The sequence below is a fragment of the Magallana gigas genome, chromosome 6 (assembly GCF_963853765.1).
Source record: "Magallana gigas chromosome 6, xbMagGiga1.1, whole genome shotgun sequence".
Taxonomy (NCBI): domain Eukaryota; kingdom Metazoa; phylum Mollusca; class Bivalvia; order Ostreida; family Ostreidae; genus Magallana; species Magallana gigas.
In genome coordinates, this window is record NC_088858.1 from 35,191,706 (window position 1) to 35,212,293 (window position 20,588).

The window sequence follows — 20,588 nt, forward strand, 5'->3', positions numbered from 1 at the left end:
AATAAAATCAGCTTTAAGGAATCATATTCAAAATACATTATTTGAACAATAATTATATGTAGCATGAAAGATCATGTACAAAAAAAATACCCCTGCATATACTTATGTTTATCATTAAGCCCCTTTGTAACACGATGATTTTATTGTCATACAACATATTGAGCATTGGGATTATCGAGAAGATATTAAACAAATGTTTATATGTAGATTATAAACCTACATTAAACTTTGAAGCCCTTGTGGATCCCAAGAATATCCGATGGACAGACTCTAAACAACTTTAAAGAATCAACAATATGTCAAAATGCTTCCGTATTTTAATCAGTTTATAACCACGGGTCCGGTATTCTATACTTCGAAAACAAGATTCTTTGTTTAAAGCAGCCGTGTTGGGCGTATGATAAACGGGTCAATCTGACGAAGATGAATTTGTTTGTTGTACAACAGTTCGCGTGCGAAGGGAATCTTTGAAACATGCAAGATAAATTGGTGCCGATTTTGTGCAGTAATTTGAGGTTGAATATTTCATGCGTTAACAGTTTCACATTTGAAGGTGGTGTTTTGATTTTCGTTTCAATTTCATTATTTGTGCTTTGTAACCTGAGGAACTATCGCCTGTTTTTTTTTTGTAATTTTAAGTATCAAATCAAACATAATAGACTTCAGTAATTCAGGTAGTTGACTGTTTACCTGCGCAAAATAAGCAAAATCCCATGTATTAACAAAGTAGTTAAAATACCATTTATTCTATTCGTAATTTGGTATGATCTTTTGCATAATGGTTAATTTATGTATGTGTTTTGTTGAGATGCTCAGCATTTTCTAGAGTTTATTTTGTTTAAACAGAGTTTAATATCGCTGGGGAAATATGTACAGTAGGTATATATATGATTTATTTTTAAAAATAAATTGTGCTTTTTGTTATAGTGCATGTTTCTTCCGTTTAATTGTTTACAAATTCTATTGACTAACCATATTTGAGCGTTATGCTTCGAATTAAAGGTAGGATACATAGCTTTGCTCACAATTCTATGTTTGTGCACAAATCTGAGTCTATTCTTTTATCACAATTTTAATACTGAATAGAAAATACCATGTTAAAAATCTTAAGCTGAATGTAATAAACTCATGTGAACAAAACATGACTCAAACTTAGCAGATTTGTTAGCTTCGTTTCTTGCTTATAAATAATTCTACGTATGACGTTGACATTTTGGTTGATCATTATTATGTCTCGCTAAACGTTATATACTTGTACAAAAAAATTACAGGATGATATGCTGTAACTACTTTCTGGGGCCCCCTCTTTATACGATTAATAAAATATACTCTACATCAATTTTCATAGTTTTGCAGAAAAGAGTAAAATTGAATAAAAATGACACCGTTTAAACAGTTTCCATAGTTCTGACACATTTCTGTTACGGGGATAAAGGCTTATCGCTATTCCTAAGAAAAAATTACAGCGGAAAATATTCCTGGTTTGTAGACATTTGTTGTTTTTTAATAAAGATGAAAATAACGGGTGGGACTTAGTAAAATATAGTAATATGCCTGTCAAAACATTAATGATAATAGCTCTTTAACATGTCACGTGAAAACATTTCTCATTCGAGTGTATTTATCAATCAAGTGAGTAAAGTTATAAAAGTCACACGAGTTTACGCCGGGTAAACAACAGTCGTTTATAATGGGCCAATTATATTTTTTATTTGCTGTTATAAATCTAAATAAAGGTAACTCTGTACCTATAAAATTATGGGTTCAAAGTTAAAAAACTTAACTTTTTTCACTTATTGGACTTGAATTTCATCAAAAAATAAATAAAATATATATGTATCCATACTATTTAAGATGTAAGGTAAAAAAAACCGAAAGCTGAAATTATCATCTGAAAATCACACTTTTTCTTGTTTAAAAATGAAATAAAAGTGGATGGATACTTGTTTATATATTTAAATTTTATTGCTTACTATGCCAGAAAACTAAAATTAATTAAAAAAAAAAGAAAAAATTGTTTACATTAGAAAAATTATAGCATTTAGATATATCACTTAAAGAAAAATAGAAAAGAGTTATTTCCCTTTCCATTATTGAATTATGTCGAATATAAGGATGAAAAACGCTTATAAAATATCTCCAAGTAAACACTGATTTGAGTTTTTGATGTGCACCTATAATATCTTAGAAATTACAAATCTACTTGCAAGAATTTTAATGAATTCATGGTTTATGTAAAATGTATGACGTCACAGGAGGGTGGATTTACTTTAAGACCAGTTAATTTTTGAATGTTTTAATTTGAGGAATTGAGCGCATTTGGGGTACAATTATCTTCTTCACATCTATAGGAATTTTTCTTATTAAAATACAATTTTAATTATAATATATTTAAAAAAAAAATAACTAGTAAGTAGTTGAAGAGGAAAATGGACCTATATACTCTCATATATTTTTATCGCTTTATAAAGTGGGGGAAAGGGGGCAAAACGAAAATATAGGGAACTGGAAGTGTACCCCTACAAAAGTTTAGTTTTATATCTTGCATATGATTTTCTTATTTTCGGTAAAAATGGCTTTCCATAAAGGTACAATGTCAAAGACTAAGTGTATGCAAATAAAAGTTTAAAACTTCAATACTTAACAATATTTATTTTTTGTTATTCTACCGAGGGGCCATATGGCACAATATCCTATGAACGCCCATATAAAGTCATTTTTGCTCAGGTGGAGAGATGTAGCTTCATGGGCCTCTTGTCTTTATAAATATTTAACTTTCTATGTTTTGTGGCAATAATACGTCCTGATCGTTCACTATTTTGAAAACGAAACTTAGAATGTAAGATTTGTTCATAAAATTACTTAATAAGATTTTAAGCAGAAGTGCTTCTACAGTTGTATCATTAAATGAATAACCGCTTTTGTGAAGCAACAGCAAAAATAATAAAATAAGCTGCAGAGTCATAATTAGTATTTACCACAGGTAGTCATGAATTCATTTGATTAATCACCATCTTCTCAAAAGAAATTCAAAATATCATATACCACTTAGAAAACGCAATGATTTCAAAAACAAAACCTAAATATTAACATGAATTTTCAACCTTTTAGTTAAACCTTTCATTTAGTAGCCGTTGCATTGTTTTAATTAACAGCCGATGGTTACATTATAATATTTTTGATAGCAACTACAACTTTTAAAAATCATGTTTAGTCCAAATATTCCTTTTAAAATATACTTTCTCGGTCATTTTAATTTTATCTACCTTCATGAATCATAATAGATTTACATATATTTTTTCGGTAATAACCTACACAACCTGATTTATAAATGAAAATGTGTTTGATTCTTCACCGACTTAGGATATTTCATAGATAGGGTTATGATGCAAATTACATTTATTACCAATTGTAATAATTCCTTAAAAGTATATATGCCGTTTTTAACGGCATTGTTTGGGATGTTGAAAATCAGACCCAAATTTCGTCAGCATGACTACAAGATAAAAAAAAGAAATCTATAGAAATATGTGCAATATTTTTATAAATATTAACGAGGTACTAGCATAATTTGAAAATTAATAAACACCATTTACCTATGCATATTCATAATCGATTAACGTTCGAGGTGGATTTGCGCATATGCACGAAAATAGTAATTCAGTAAAGCAGCACGAAGTAATACGACAGGTTTGTTTACAGTTGTTTGAATTCATATAAACAGGTGTGTGTGTGCTGTTAACAAAAGTATCAGATATTGTCATCTGCATATTATGAGGATAATTGCGTATCGGTGTCGATGACAATCAATGAGGGTTTTTTTCGATTATTTCGTCATTACATTTGAAAGCATATATTATGATTTTATCACATGTTTATCTCAATATACGGTAGATTTCACCCATGGAATGAATTTTTAATACTCCACTGTGTGCACGTGTTCTTAGGCCATGTGAAGTCATATTTACACATTTACGTAGATTTAGGCTGTTGTTTGACGTAGAATGAAAACAATTTAAAAAACGAATTCAGTTGAAGTGTGGAGGTGTTAGTGTAAAGCATTTAATGTTATTTTAATGTTTTTCATGAATTGATAGAAAATATGTTCCAAAATGAAATGTTTTTTTCAATGCGAGAAGTTGTTGACGTCTTGCAGTTAATGTGTTGTGCGGCTCACAATTATAATTTTTACAGAAAGGATTAAAGTTTATAGGCAAAGTAAAACATGTGATAAAAAGAATCTCTCATGGTTTGCGATGGTAAGCGAGGGGATAGAAAACACACAGCTCGTTGGATAAAAATATACCATCGCAAACCATGAAAGCTCCTATATAAAAAAGTCAAAATTATCCCCTCTGGGAACCCTCGACTCAAAACAGATGCAATTTAAAGATTTTAAATTTTCGAGTGATTGCTATTCAAGTTTTATCATATTCACACAATGAATTTCTTACCATACACATAAGCTTCCTTTCTTTTATGGGTAGATATATATTCAACATAGGAAACACACTGCTCTGTGACCCACCTGTCCATAGCTTGTATAGCAAGAAGCCGACAAGCCCAAAGTTAAATGTGAAGTTTCTAATACGTGTCTACCACTCAAAATGGTCTCCAATGTAGATTCTCATTTTACAACATTCTCTGTCAAATTGTTTCTTTCTTTCTTTTTTTTCGAACGCATTATTCCACTGCAAACGTTTTCGCATCAACATCTTGTGTACGTTCCAAAATTAGCTTGTCACATCACGTGCTTATAAAATTTACTTGATTTTGGGACCTTTTTTGGTTTTCATAAAGAAGCCGTTCAATTTTTAAGTAGACACATAGAAAGCCGTTTTACCGATAACTACCATTGGAGTTCTACATCGTGTATTACAAACACGATTGAAACCTTCCGTCTTATATGACTACCTTTTCTAAGGTTGAGGCAAGCCGTGCACTTATTCTTTATCATACTTGTTCATTCTTTCAATCTTTTTTCAGTTTAAAAAAATATTTTATTCAAAAATATACATATACAATTTAATTATAAAAGTGAATATGGATTGAACAGCATGGAAAAATAGCTTTTATTAGTTATCTCCATCTGAGATCAAGGTAAAAATATGTATAATACTAATAGTGTATACTTTACATAATTAGTTCAATATATATATAAATATATATATATATATATATATATATATATATATATATATATATATATATATATATATATATATATATATATATATATTATAATTGACAGTGAAAAAAAATTAAAATGAAATAATAAATCTTCATAGGAGTATCCACATCTTAAACATTTTGATGATTCAACTAAATTATGATTATACAAATCTGCATTAAGGTTACTTGAAAAAATCTTTACCTGGCAATGGGTATATTTAATTTTCTTTGTCAATGGTTGTATAATTTAGATTTTGTTTTATCTACAAAATTATTGTTTTGCAAGCCTTGCTTAAAGCTGACATGAATTCATAAAAGCATTTGGTCGCCATATTAGTTTCGATCGCTCCGCTACTGCCACTGGGGTATATATACCGGTTGAGAAAGTTACGGTCGGTTGCTTTCCGATCGAGCCATTCAGGCTGCACGGACTTCTAAATGCATGAACTACATATTGTAGTAAAATGATTATAGTAAAGAATAAAGAAAACAACAATCAATGAAATACAAAATATATTCATTCTTTGAAAGGATTTCGCAGGTTTACTTTATTATTTAGCACAGACAGTGCTGCTTTACTTTGCATGCACATCGAACACGTGTGTCGTTCATACAGAGTGAATAACGTCTGCATCTTTTTGAAAACCCCGGTGGCACTACATCCAACACAGTAGCTAAATGATTATCATAGTAAATCCAAGAAAGTAACAAAGTAACAACCTTTCCATCCATTCCTATAAAAACACCCCGTTTCTAAAATCCATGCGATCATTGACATTGCTCGATCTACCATAGTGTGTAGTTTGCGCATGTGCGATGTTATAGTATACACAGGAAAAAGGTCCACAATTATCGAGGAATTTTATAAGTATCTGCACCTGGCTTTTTTCGTCGTTTATTGGATATATCTTGCCAGTGCAGTGGTTGTCATTTTATTTTTCTTCAAAACACGTTTCTACACGTCTTTTCGTCCAAGGTAACGTGTTCGGGTGTACGAAATTCCTGAATGCGGTGAAGCATGAATAGTGCTCTCAGCCTTATATAGGGGTGTGTACTGATGAGCAGAACAATAGAAATCGACAACTAATATGGCGGTAGTCGGAGATAAAAGAGAAATAATGCTTATTTATGAATTCATGTCAGCTTTAATTTTGGCTATACTTGTTGCAGATTTTAAAGGGGTTTGGGCAAAAAATATTTTTTGCCGATTTTAATGTTTACAATGCTTTAACAAGGCATTTCTAAAAGGCAAGCAAACTTTGAGCATCATTCGATGAGTTATTAGCTAGTTCAGAGCTTACAATTCTTTGCTATGTAAATAAAGCTTTGGTTTACATTCTGAATGTTGAAGTGAAAATTCCAGTTTTAGACCGAACATGAATATGTTAATCGTTTATTTCTGCTTATTTCATGAATAAGGAAATAGAAAAATCAGGATGAAAAAGAGTTTTTACTGGTATATTGAACCTATGTAAACAAAAACAGGGCACGAGCCTTGTTTACATGACAAAAATTGTGAGCCCTGTAACTTGTTTAAAACTCTGGGACTGGCTCGCAAATTTCAATTTATCATTAGATATGCATTCCTAAAGCATTATAAATAATAAAAACAGAAAATAAAATTTGACCAAAACGTGACCATTCCCCTTTACACTGTTTGTCAAAGTGTTCCACAACTATGCAACAGTTCTGGTAATTGGAATGTGAAACAAATTAATAATTACGTGAGACTGGGAGACACTGTTCAACCAAACTATAAAAATATTTGGTTGACTATGTATAATTATTAAGTATTTCATACATGTGTAACTTTGTGTTTTTTCTATCACTTATTGTTCCCAACGCTAATTCTTTATACAATTTTGTCCTAAGGAGGTCCGCCTTAGCCCTGTAATGATGCGCCACGCGTCTTTTTGTACACTTTCTAATAGATTACTCTGTTTCTCTGTACAATTTTCCCCTACTACATCTCCATATTCTAAAATAGGGCGAATGAATGAAGATTAATTTTAATTAAAGACTCCCTGTTTAATTTACAATGCTTGTAATATGTTCAGACCAACAAGCATTTGATTGGAGAACTAGTTGGAGATGACAGTGATTGTGCTTACAATCTATATAACTTTTTGTATGACCAAAGGAGTATCTGGGTGGGATTTATCTGATTGAGTGAATTTAACATATATAGTTTTGTTAAACTTCACCAGCCCTTAGTAGACCATTTTAAAAAAAAAATTTGGAGATTATTTGTACAAGATATAGCGGGTCCAATAGTGTCAGAGTCTACAATTACAAAAAGAGAAGTATCATCTGCAAATAACCGATTTTGATTTTCTACGTTAAAAGTGATATCATCATTATATACCAAAAAAAGAAATGGACCAAGTACAGAGCCCTGGGGAACACCAGCATTTATACTTTGTTTAGTAGAAGAATATCCTTCTAACAATACTTTTTGTTCGTGGTCAGTAAGATAATGTTCAATCTAATCTAATATGTTCCCATAGATGCCATTTTGTTTTAGCTTATATAAAAGTATCTATAATATACCTTATCAAATGCTTTTGAAATATCACAAAAATTAAATCTCACATCTTTTTCTTGGTCTACATTGCTAATAATAGTATAATTTATTTCTAAAAGTTGATTCGCCGTAGCTTCTTTTTTTTTACCAGCAGCTGCAACGATAGACCTGCTGGTTACTTTGCAAAAGAGCATTGCTCTAAATTTTGTTAATTTTCTTGATAAGTATTTCACAAAACAATTATATTGCTTTTCATAATTCAAAACAGCTCTTTTGTCTTTCTTTTAAAAAAATGTAATGATTTTTTCACACAATTCTTTTAATGTGCTGTAAACGTATTACAGTTGACTGTGTATTCTAGATCTTTTTAGCGTTCTTGGCGGAAAGCTAGCTGCTGCTGTTACATCATGTACATTGCTAGACGCTAGTCATAGTCCTATTGTAAAAGATTAAGGCCATTCAGAAATACGTTTACTCAAATCTAATCTAACTTGTTTAAAAATCATTTTCAACCAATTACCATACACTCTAAATTGTATATGCTTACAGTAATTGAGATATGTTCAAAAATAATTTTCATATGTTATCCGTCTATAGGACTCGGAAACAATTACTATCATAATTTGAATTCTCTCAATGTTTCTTCAATAACTGATAATAAATTCTGCAGTTCTTTAACGTTTTTTGATTGCTGTAGTTTTGTCAATTTCTCATCAATTTTATTTAGTTTTTTTATCCTTTCTTCAAACATTTTCCTTGATGGCAAAACCACTTCTTCAAATTCATTTTGCTTGTTTTCTAGTTCCTCAAGGGATTCTTTTATTGTCTTATTGTTAAATTTTGCTCCCATTGTCGTAACTTCATTTGTCTTCTGTTTGTAACTCAATGAAATGAAAGGCACTAGTTTTGTCGTCTGATCAAGAGCTGGCTGAGATTCATTTTTCCATGATTGAAGTAGATCATTTCCTTGCTTAATCGATTGTAATAATTCTTTAATTTTTTCAGACAACTCGAAAGTTTTGTGCAAATTATGTTTGAAAGTAACACAGATAAGGCATATTGAAGCATCACAACTTTTACAGTATGCTTCACATTCCTTCTGAGGATGATAATCACAAAAACAAACGCTATCCTTGTTTTCAAATACAACGATGTTATGACGGCCTTTAGGATTCAGGCGTAAATGTTTTACGACACAGGGGTCGCAGAGATTGTCTTTACATACTGTACAGAAAAAGGAGACTTGATCCTCACAAAGACTACATTCAACAGAATTTTGTCTTTTGTCGTCGAAATATGCTTCAATTTTTTTTGAACAACCTGTAAATATTTTAATAAAAATATCACATACAAATCGTGTAATTACATTTTTTATCTTAAAATGTCCTGCTAACATGGTTTTTAACATTTCTTATTCCACGATTTTGACCTTTAAAGGTAGGATACCTGTATTTAAAATCGAGTCTTTCCTTTCTTGTTTCACGAATTCACGTTTGCTCGTATCGTTGTCTTCCTGTTTATTTCTGCACTCGGATGATTCTGTCAATCATAAAGTTTAACTTTAACGACATTTTCTCTCTATTTACAGTACATTTATTTATTAATTTTGCAACACACCGATAGTTTGCTATAAGTAATGATTAACATTCTTAATATAAAATAATTTGCATGCATTTTATTGTATTAATTTCAATTGCTAATATTTGCAGATTAAATATCGATCTGAAAAATAAATTTAGACATGATAACCACTCTATTCTATACTCTGTTTAAAGATATCTTTAAATCTCATCTTGCAAAATAACCCAATAACTCAGGGTTCAATCGATGTACACTTAATTATATAAAACATTGTCCCTTTTAGCTTGTCAGGGGTCAATGCACAGGAAAGGTGTTGTATTTTGATATTGAAATAATCTTCGTACAAAATGTATTTTCGTTCTTGAAGAAGCCTGCCGTCATAATCGATATATTTATCAATTTCAGTTAGGATCCTCGACACCTCGTGTCCTCTAGTTTTTGTGACAGTACGTCATCTCTGCATGGCAATTTTAACGGATTGTGAAGCAGTTTATAATACCGTTAAAAGTGTTTATCTCTGTGGTTCAGTGGGTGTAGATTCGTTCTACGGACCTGCAGGTACCGAGTACGAATACTGCACGGACTTTTATTCTCATGAGTAGTTGAAAAATTTTAAAAGTTGTTTTTTCCCCAAAATTAATATTTTTTCGATCATTGTCAAGTCAAACACATGCTAGAAATCCAGATCTTTAAGTAATTCAGAATAATGGGATTGTATACAGAAATTTTCCCAGAAGTGTGGAAAACCCTCTTCCTTCTTTTTGACAAGTATATGTATGTGATGTTTTGTTAAAAATCGTCAAATTATGATGGAAAAGGTAACTTGGAACAGATTATAAATTTTTTAAAAAAGTTTAAAAAAAACCAACGCGATGCCATTATCAGCAAGTACTATGATATATGAATGTATGTTTGACAAAGGTTCACTGGTGCTTGAAAATGCTACATTAAGTCAATTAATGTCCACTGAGTATTTACAAAATCAGTTTTTATCATATTTTTGTACAAATTTCGGTGCATTTATACAGTTAAAACCACGGCAAGTGGCGTAAACAAAGAAATAGAAATGACGTCAGATAAATGCACGAAGCAATGTTTGGACTGAATATTGTTTTGGTTTATCGGGTTACCTTTATTCGGTTAAAGGTAGCTGCAGGATTAAAATCACCAAGAAGGGGTTAATCTGTATGTGATACACTTCTTTATATCTTATTTGAGTAAATGAGTTGGTTTTAAACTTTTAAAATTCCAATCTATTATCTTGGAAAAATAAAATGTGAAGCACTACATGATAAAGATATATAATATATATGATAATTAATTTACCAGTTGTGTTTTCATTGTTTGGCAGGAGTTTAGATTCTTCTTTATTCTCAACTGTAATAAACAATGCAAAGTTTTTCTTTAGCATGTGCAGATTTTTGAAATTATTTCTTATTAATTTTTATATACACTTAACCGTGTTATAATGTTTTGTTTATTCTATTTTCACTGACAATTATGTTTAAAACACTATGGTTCGACTTTTTCTTCTTAATTTAATTGCTTTGAATTGTCCTCAAGAAGAACACACACATGCAAAGAAATCTCTGTTAAGATAATGGTTTACTCTTTGTGGATCCACTAGACACACATTAAACTTATATCAGATCCGTTTATCTTTTCACATTCACACTTTTGAAATTATCATCAAAAGAACTTAATTAATTAATGCAAATTATATACGAAAAATAATTAAATTTCAAAAAATCTATTCTACCAGAAATTAAATCAAATAAAGATATATTAAATCGGACCAAGCTGCTGTATTTTCTTAATCTTGATAAATAATTTTACGTACTATCAGCAGCCTCTTTTTTTCTGTTCTTCTTTCGATAAAAATACACAGCAAGAATCATCAAGCAAATCAAGATGACAAATAGTACCGGAACCACTGCTGTCAATATGATAATTATAATTCTGAAACACAAAAAAGCAAGACTAGTACCATCAGCAACAGTAACAACAAAACGTTTGATTTGTAAATTATAATTCTTCTAATATCTTTTTTATACTGACTTCCATTCAAAATAACCTCTTCCAATTGCAGCCATTGTTGATTGCCTAACAAAAAATGTATAAAAGTAAAATATACACCAATATAACCAATTTCATTTTTAAAAACGGTATGCTTTTACAATGACAAGGGAACTGTATTTTGTTATTTTATCAACAAAGTTGTCCTATTTCTGGTTATAGTGCAAAATATGTTCTATAATTACAAATACATTGCATTTAATCTTAAAACTACAATGTAATATGATAACATCTAAACTCACATTCCTGCACTGGGGACGATAGATGTTTTCTCATGATTTTCAGTCAATTGCTCATTTCTTTAAGACAATTTTTTTTATTTAAATATTAACAGCAAAAACATTGGGTTGCTATGAATCGTTTTATATTGTTCTTTAAAAAGTAAGACGAATAAGAAATATTTTTAATGATAATATGCCTAATGTAAAAATGAATTTGTAAAATAAAAGTTATAACCTGGTTTCTTTCCTAGGGCAATTAGGCATTGCATAGTAACAGCGGAATGACTTGTTTATATCCAAACAAGCTGGATCTATAAAATAAACGTGATTAAAACCCAGTAGTGTATGTTATATCTTCCTCATCGTTAGTCATAGATTTCAAATTAATGTGAAATAGAAACAAAAATTGTGAAATTGTTACAAGGGTTTGGGTTCTCAGTGTAACAAATATTAGATCAAGCTATTATCAAACCATTGGAAATTATTTCTACAAATGTGCAACAAGAATGTCGAAGTTTGCAAAATAAACAAAGAGAATGTCAGTTTGATGGTGAGTCACCATTTTATTGAGATAAAATATTCAACATTAAAAGACTTTTAAACATCTGTTTGTGTCGTACTTATATAGTTAACATTTCAGCTATTTAGTAGCAATTATAGTGTTTATACATAGGTGAACAATGTGATTTTTAAATCCTTTATGAATTATTTTGCTATTTTCCAGACTATTTTGCACTTAGCAATATTAGTACAAATTGTACATCTCGTTTAATTTCATATTAATTTGAATCATCTAACATAAATCATGGGTTTTATTGCAATAATTAACAGAAAACAAAGAGAGTAAGTTCTTCTAACATAGAGACGGTGTATCTATTTCAATTCGTTGATATCAGATACCAAATTTTAATAGAAGTTCCCCATATGAATTCGTAATATAATATATATTAAAATTAAGTTTCATAGTTTGTTGAGGATATCAATTTGTGGGTGAGGGAAGACACGAAACCCACGAAAACAGATCTAGAGTCACCACGAATGATAATGTTTTCTACGTACATTGATAAAATGTGTCACTATGATATGGAGGAAATGTCGGTCTCGGACATCCTTCTGTGAAATTTGCACAATTTTGACTGGTTGCAGCCGTAGCACCACCGGCATAATAGTATATTGGACAATGCCCTATAAAAAATAAAACACTTACATTTGTTTATGTTGACACGAATGGATTCACTAAATACACAAGTAACATATTTTAATTCAATAATCAAAGGATTCCTAAATGCTAGCAAATGAATTCAACCTTCGTCAATCGCTGCATTTGATGCACAAAACTCAATAGTTTCATTAAGGTAACTGCTTGGAAGGCAGTGGTACAAAGCTTTCTTCCTAATGTCATCAGAGCAATTAAGCCTGATTGATGCTTCTTTCCAAGCAGTAATGTTGTGTGCTTCGGGACAAGAATCTACACGTCGTGCATTTCCTGGAAGGGTTCCAGCCGAGGCAGGAATCTACAAACATGACAAATAAGGAGATTAAAATGTATTTGATTAACATATTCACATATTTTTTTTCAAGAGAATGTTCAGTCAAATGTTGATCAGTACTATTTATATTTTAGCGCTTAATTACCATAAAAACAATCACTAGAAGTTTATCCATTATAATTCTGTTGGTAATCAGTTGACAACGCTTTTCAATGAATTCTTTCTAAAATGATAAAGAAAATGGGGTTTGTTTCAGTCATTGTGTAAATATATGTACAGTGAAATTTAAAACTGCATCGTATACTTATAGTAAGCATATTTTTTTTCGCTTTATGCAATATAAACCGAAATTCCCTTCCAGTGTAATATTAACCTCAATAGTCTGATATTCATAAACAATTTATGATACACCGCTTTCTGGAAATCCCCAGAGTAATAAAACACCCCTTTTCGTTTAAAATCAGTTTTTACGACATAAATATCGGCATCTACTAATGAATTCAAATTCTCGAGTTCGACGTCAAATTATGTTGTCGATATTATTGTATGCAATCAGTTGGCGCAAATTTACGAGAAAGTTTACAAGATTTCACAGTAAAATAAAACCAAACGATTTGTTGAAACAATAATAATTTATCACAAGATATTTTATATTGCCTTTCTTTTAATTTTCTATAATTACATATATCAAAAATTACGAAAATAAGTTTTTTAATATGACATTTTAAAATTAGAGCCTCGTTTTATCACAAGTTACTATACCCTGGAAACTGCTAAATCACGCAAACAATGGTTTGGATTCGTTAATCTTTAACAGTTAATGAATAAATGAAAAAAAGTAGAATGATATCTTCTACAAATACCAACTAATATTTCAAAAATCAGAAGTCTTTGGAATGCCACCAAAGAAATAATAACACAATTTCTAATGTATAACAGAAACAAGTGTCACTATGGGGACTTGATATAGTAAATACTATCAATACTGTACATCTCATCGCCATATAGATAATGAATGAATATTAAGTAAAAGTATGTATTTGCACCATTTCTTTTAAATCAGAAAAGTTACACTTTAAACGTACTAGCATTCTGCCGAACTATTTTGATCGCGAAATATTAGGTGAAAAAATGGTCTTTTTCAGTATTTACGAACAAATATTCAAATTACAGATATCGTTCTGAAAACATATAAATCTAATCACCTCATTGATAGTAGATAAATAAATTAACCACAAAATAAGTAAGTAAATCATTTTGTAGTAATTATCGAAATAATCTGCTTGCTTTCCCTTAATCCATTCAGAGCCAAACGCGCAATGTATAATACTTATATGTTGGTAAATTTTTTATCTAAGTACCATGAGATTTGTTATCTATTGAAGCGAGGGGCCAAATCAAATACTAATACATCAAGATGGAAAATCATCTATTGATAATGTTTTAATGTAGAGATAAATAGGACCATTAATCTATATTTTGTGATTTTATATTTGCTTTATACAACTAGTTGAAATGGTGTACATTCACGTTTATCTGCGAGGCTTGCAGAGTGAATATAATCCTCTCAACGAGTTATTATAGATAAAGCAATATAAAATTACCGAAGCATAGATGTTCCACTTATCTCATACGATATGATTTATATTATAAAGCTTTTGAAACAGCCTCTTAATTACAAGAATCAGTGATGCAACGTTGTGTTTTGCGGTTATTGTGACCTTGTGCATTATAATTAGAAATCATTTCAGAGATAAATATAGCTATTTTTATGTAAAGTTTAACTGACAAAAAACCTTGAAATTTTTTTTTAAATCTAAATATGTTTTCGCTTAATCATTTAAATGAAGGAACTGAAGACTTGAATAGTTAAGTTTGTTGACATGGACAAGGTTGCGAATGCGCATTAGTTTGAATTGACTCGAACGAGGATCAGTTGCTAATGTTATATAAAACAAATACTAGTTATTCGATGTTGAAACTATTGATTAAGGCTGCTTACTGATGGTAAAAAAAAAGTCCTGGTAGGCATTGTTCCGGTTAGCAATTCAAAGCGTTTTGTCGTCATCGCGTCGTTAGGATTAACTCCTTGTAATCTAACTTGAATTGTTTTTTAATTAACTTTACACTTAAGTGTTTTCCTTAATTTTTTGAAATTTAAACTTTAACAAATTCATTTGAAAATTTAAACTTTAACAAATTCATTTGAAATCAGCTTCTTGTAGTAGAAATAGTGATGTAGAATATACTGATATAAAACTTAAAAAAAACTAGGATACTGAAGGGTTGAAACGAGAAACCGTTTCAAAAATATATCTGATCGAAGGTTATGAGATAAAAACAGTATATTTTAAGTATTTTTATTAAATTTTGGAAATAAGTCAATAAACAAAGAATTCTTGGAATTTTAATTTCCGTACTAAAAAGCGGTTTTGAAGCTCCTTCACATGTTGTTTGGAATACATGCGATAAGATTTTATTTTGGGGCATCATATAAAGTTCCAATACAAGCTAATTAAGTTTCGCCTTTAAAGTTTAAGTTTAAAGTTTTTATCGTGAAGTTTAGGTTAACCCGGTAGGATGCATATCGGCTTTCTTCTGAAATACTACCCAACATTCTCGAACGTATCTTGTATTTGATTTATATTGATTTGGTAATTGTAATGTAAATGTTCTTTAAATTTTATATGTTGAACTCAGAGGAAAGTACACTTTGTTACATTCGCTCAAGTAAACGCTGAATAAAAACTCCAAAACGAATGAAAAATCAAGAAATTGTATTTTAAAAGCGTTAAATGGTAATGCAATGTATAAAGAGTCTCGGAGTTCTGATATACCAACTTGATAATTTGCGAAAGTTCCAGCACGGACAGTCCGATGTTATATTGTTAACAAAATCGATACCAAATGGCAGAAATCCAACACAGTCTAAGACTAGTGTCGGTAGGGTTGATATTTTTGCCACATGAAAGTGTCCTGATTTTCTTATCCAAAACTATTCGCTACGTTTCTCTAACTTCTTAAATTCCATTGTAGCTAGTATGTATATTTTAAATCTTAAATCAAGTTAAATTTAGAAATATCTTTATGTAACACAAGCTCAGAAAAAAATGTGTACGACAAGTCAATATCCTCACTTCTTGGTAATCTAATGCGTTTTATCAAAAAATTTATATATAAAATGATCTGAATACAGTATAACTCTTTTAGAACGAACACGGATATAGCGAATTCTCGAATACAGTACTGATCAGACCCAACCTAACAGAAAGTAAACCCCAACTAAACCCTAGGTTTACTTTCTGGGTTTACTCTGGGTTTACTTTGGGTTTACTAGAATGGACCCAGAGTTAACCCAAAGTAAACCCAGAGTGGACACAGAGAGTAAACCCAGTCAGACGTATACCCCTGAAAGCAGACGCTAAATGTGTATTCGGAATATACAAAGGGTGGGAATTACAGGCAGTAGGATGGTAAGATAAAATACTAGTCTGCTTCACACCTCAGTGCATACAGTTGACCCCAAAAGCAATTTTAAAGTAAACCCAAACTAAACCCAGAGTAAATCAAAAATAAAAAACCCCGAGTGGACCCAAATTTCATAAAGTAAACCCAAAAAGTAAACCCAGGGTTTAGTTGGGGTTTACTATGGTGTTAGGTTGGGTCTGATCGGTACTGTATAGCGAATTTTTTTAAGTCCCCAGTAAAATTATTATCAAATCTTTGAAATAATTTACGGTTGTTACGAATTCGGATATAACGAATTTACGGATACTAGAGCGAACTGATTTTGAGTCCTGTAGAGTTAGCACTACAATTAAAATAATAGTTTGAATGAAATTATTTTCATATTACTTTTTCAATTCACAATCCAATTTTTATCAAAGTTATTAATTTTTAGCCTCACTTAGCCAAATTTATAGTGTGGTGAAGGAATACATGTATATAGTGAATTGGCTACGGTTATTTTTACGAATTCGTTATACGGATATAACAAAGTAAATCCGTTGGTCCCTAGAACTTCGCTATAACCGAGTTTTACTGTAATAACAAATTAAACATTAGCTTTCCTAATGTCTACTTATTGTTATGTTTCGCATATAGTTTTGATTTATAAAAATAAATGTTTAAACTCAATTTGTATCAAGTGTAAGAATACCTATGAAATTAATCAAATCATCTTTGAAGTCCGTTCACATAAAAATAGTTGGAATCCAATCTCTCGCAAGTAAAGAAAAAAACATCACGAGTAAATACCCACCAATAATCTTGTTTTATAAAATGTAGGAAAGGAACGGTAGTGTCTAGAACTGGCAATTATATCTGCTTAGAAAAAAAAGTTATAATTAGCATGTAAAGGATATTTACTATATGTTGTAGAATGCATCATCCGGTATGCATATTTTCACCACATAATCACCTATATTTTGACAATGAACCTAATTTCAATGCATAAAGAACAATTTCATTTTATAACGCATTGTACTAATTACTTAACAATTCCCTCTGTCGTTATGTTCTTCTTTCAAAGTACTGATCCGGTAAACTATTCAATTGTTGTCATTAAGAGCATGTCTACGAGAAAGCCATGCTTATATGGAAAACAGCTGGGGTAGCATGTCTAAAAAATAAAGATAATTTTATTATAGCTTTCAAGAATACCTATTAAGATTTCGATAATGTTTGTTTTTGCACATGATGTATCAGAAATCTGTTTATAGTTTAGCCAGTATTGCATTTTGGTCATTATGCTTCTAAAATGCAAAAAATGTACGGACTGTTGTCAAATAGAGAAATTAGTTATAAATGAGAAAAGAAGACTGAAATCTTAACGAGGAAGTTCAAACCTTTTATTGTTGCATATCATGTTTCATATTTCTATATACATCATGATGAACCAAGGATGCAAATGTTGGCAGGATGCCAAGAAATGAAAATTATTTATTTTTCTCGATTTTTCAGAAAGTGGGGCATCATTTCCGAAATTTTGTGTTATTAAGAAACTGTTTTATGTTTTGTTACTAGTATATAAAATCCATTTTTGGACTCGCAAGAACTATAAAGTAATAAATTAACAAAAACATCCCAATTTAATGCTTTTAATTAAAAAAAATAGTTAGGTAAATCGTCAACATTGAGTGTTATATCTCATTTCTACAATGTTTTTTTTTCATTACGCAGTATTTGTGCACACATGGTTGCAGTAAGAAACTATATCTTAAAAAATGGGATTTAATGCTTACTCTATTTATGTATACTTTATATTTACGAACAAGGTCCATTAAACAATAATGTTATATTAATATTAGTTTGAAGGTCAATCAAATGGAAATTGTACGCAATAAATATCACAAAGCTCACTTCACAAATCTACTATCTGGTTTGAACTGCTATACGTTGTCAACTTGAAGTTTCTATTACTTAGTTGGGGGAACCTTCTCTGAGTTACTGATGAAAGACTCCACGAAGTCCTTAATATTCTTTCCAACCTACTGAGGGAATTTGTCATCTGCACAATGCTGTCGAGACACATATCTTTAAAAATGTACATATCAATCGCCTCTTGTTAACGTAGAAGAAATTTAAGCAATACCGACGATGTAAACTAAAAATCGGTTAAACTTCGTCAACAGAGCGAGGTCGACAATGTCGACGATGTTAACGTCAAAGAAAAATAAGCAATTCGACCACTCAATATCGTGTCAACTTCGTTGACATTGAGATGTGGATGATGTATACATAAGATAAATAATTTCAAAATAATGTGTACGATGTTATCCCGATATATCAATTATTTTTTGAAGCTATTTTCATTGGTGATTGGCGCAAAATTTTAATAGTTTAAGTGACCAACGCATTTTCTTTGTAAACAAACTATGTACATATAATAAATTAAATTCATTTCTTTTTATTTTCAAAATTATAATGAATTTCTCTATCAACCTCAGTTTTTTTACCATACAGTGTAAATAAACAGCGTTTTATCGTCACGGTTTGCATCACAGGACTTCTAAAGGTATGTCAGTTATTTTAAATACCCAGTCTGGAACCTCAATTCAGTAAGTTGATTGACAAGGTTATACATATATAAAAACGTTTAAAAAATGGAAAAGTAAAAATTATAAAAGCTTCAGCGGCATGTAACCTCAATGTATGGTATACATGTATACAGTTAATATATGTATACTATTAATAGATCCCAGTAATGCAGTATCACAGTTTGCAGTATCCAGTATTACAGTTCACCAGAACTTCAATACCTCAGTATTCCGGGACTCAGCCTTAAGGACAATAAAACTACCCTAAAGATTCAACAGTTCAGATACATCAACTTCGGCTTGTCTAACCTGAACGGATGGTTTGGGAGCCCACCGAGGCCGCCATTACGTACCAGCCAATAGGTGACCAAAAAAAAACTTTAATATTTTCTTGTAAAAACTGAAACACAAGATAAATGTATTGCACATTATCAAAATGTGGTAAAAGTATTGACATAGTTTTTCTTTCTGACAACTAACACGGTCAATCTGTGACACGATGACACAAAAACGAAAGTAAACTTTCCAAAACCTTTCTTAATTGAAATATTATCAATAAATCTCATTGACACTTTTTAAAACATAACTAACGTCAAATACTCAAAAATGCATTTAAATATTTACAAATAAAGGTATTTAAAAATGTAAGACATACCTTTACCTGGTTAGTTAACTCAAGCTATGAACGACACAAAAACGAAAGCAAACTTTCCAAAACCCTTCTAAATTGAAATATTATCCCTAAATCTCATTGACACTTTAACTTAACTTATGTCAAATACCAAAAAAATGCATTTTAATATTTACAAAAAAATGTATCTAAAAATGTAAGATATACCTTTACCTGGTTAACTCAAGCTATTAACAACAATGTTGAACTTTATTTTTTAAAAAAACTACGGTTACCTATAGTTGTCTTCGTTTAAAAAATCAGAACAGACGAGTCGTCTAAATAACTTCACAATTTCAGTATTATTTTTTTTAGAAAATCATTAAGATACTTTCTCGAACTAATAATTCACCTCTTGCAAACAAACAATAGAGAAGAGAAAATATTTATATACTTCTTAATTCAACCACCCTCCCAAACCCCAACATCATTGTTTTTAGAAAGAATCCATGAATTTGACTTTACGACATAAACAATAGCAAACGTATAGAGAATACCTTTAAAAATAAGGTACTCATCATTACAATTCATTTTTTGTGTACATCTGTTTTATATATATATATATATATATATATATATATATATATATATATATATATATATATATATATATATATATATATATATATATATATATATATATATATATATATTGAGCACAGGAAAATTCACTATACACTATACTGTGGAATCATTACATTTCGTGATGGCTCAATTTTCGAGGAATTCGTGGATACCTCTCATCCACGAAATAACATCCTCAACGAATTAATAAATTAGGGTAATAAAGTCATATTTCCTTTTGTAGATATATAA

The 20,588-nt window shown here is 30.4% G+C and overlaps 1 protein-coding gene across 2 annotated transcripts; it reads right to left on the minus strand.

The window, feature by feature from the left end:
- Positions 1-6,889: 6,889 nt before the first annotated feature.
- On the minus strand, positions 6,890-19,980 carry LOC136276641 (uncharacterized). 2 transcript variants are annotated; one of them, XM_066089163.1, is made up of 11 exons: positions 19,947-19,980; positions 13,210-13,287; positions 12,881-13,088; positions 12,634-12,759; positions 11,810-11,885; positions 11,596-11,652; positions 11,336-11,380; positions 11,118-11,236; positions 10,604-10,654; positions 9,143-9,235; positions 6,890-9,016 (listed from the first exon to the last, which is right to left on the minus strand). In XM_066089163.1, the coding sequence occupies exons 2-11, from the start codon at positions 13,237-13,239 to the stop codon at positions 8,313-8,315; spliced, it is 1,509 nt and encodes a 502-aa protein (XP_065945235.1). In that variant the 5' UTR covers positions 13,240-13,287; positions 19,947-19,980; the 3' UTR covers positions 6,890-8,312. The 2 variants fall into 2 exon arrangements, with proteins under 2 accessions (XP_065945235.1, XP_065945236.1); XM_066089164.1 differs by lacking the exon at positions 19,947-19,980 and having other exon boundaries at positions 13,210-13,642.
- Positions 19,981-20,588: the final 608 nt, after the last annotated feature.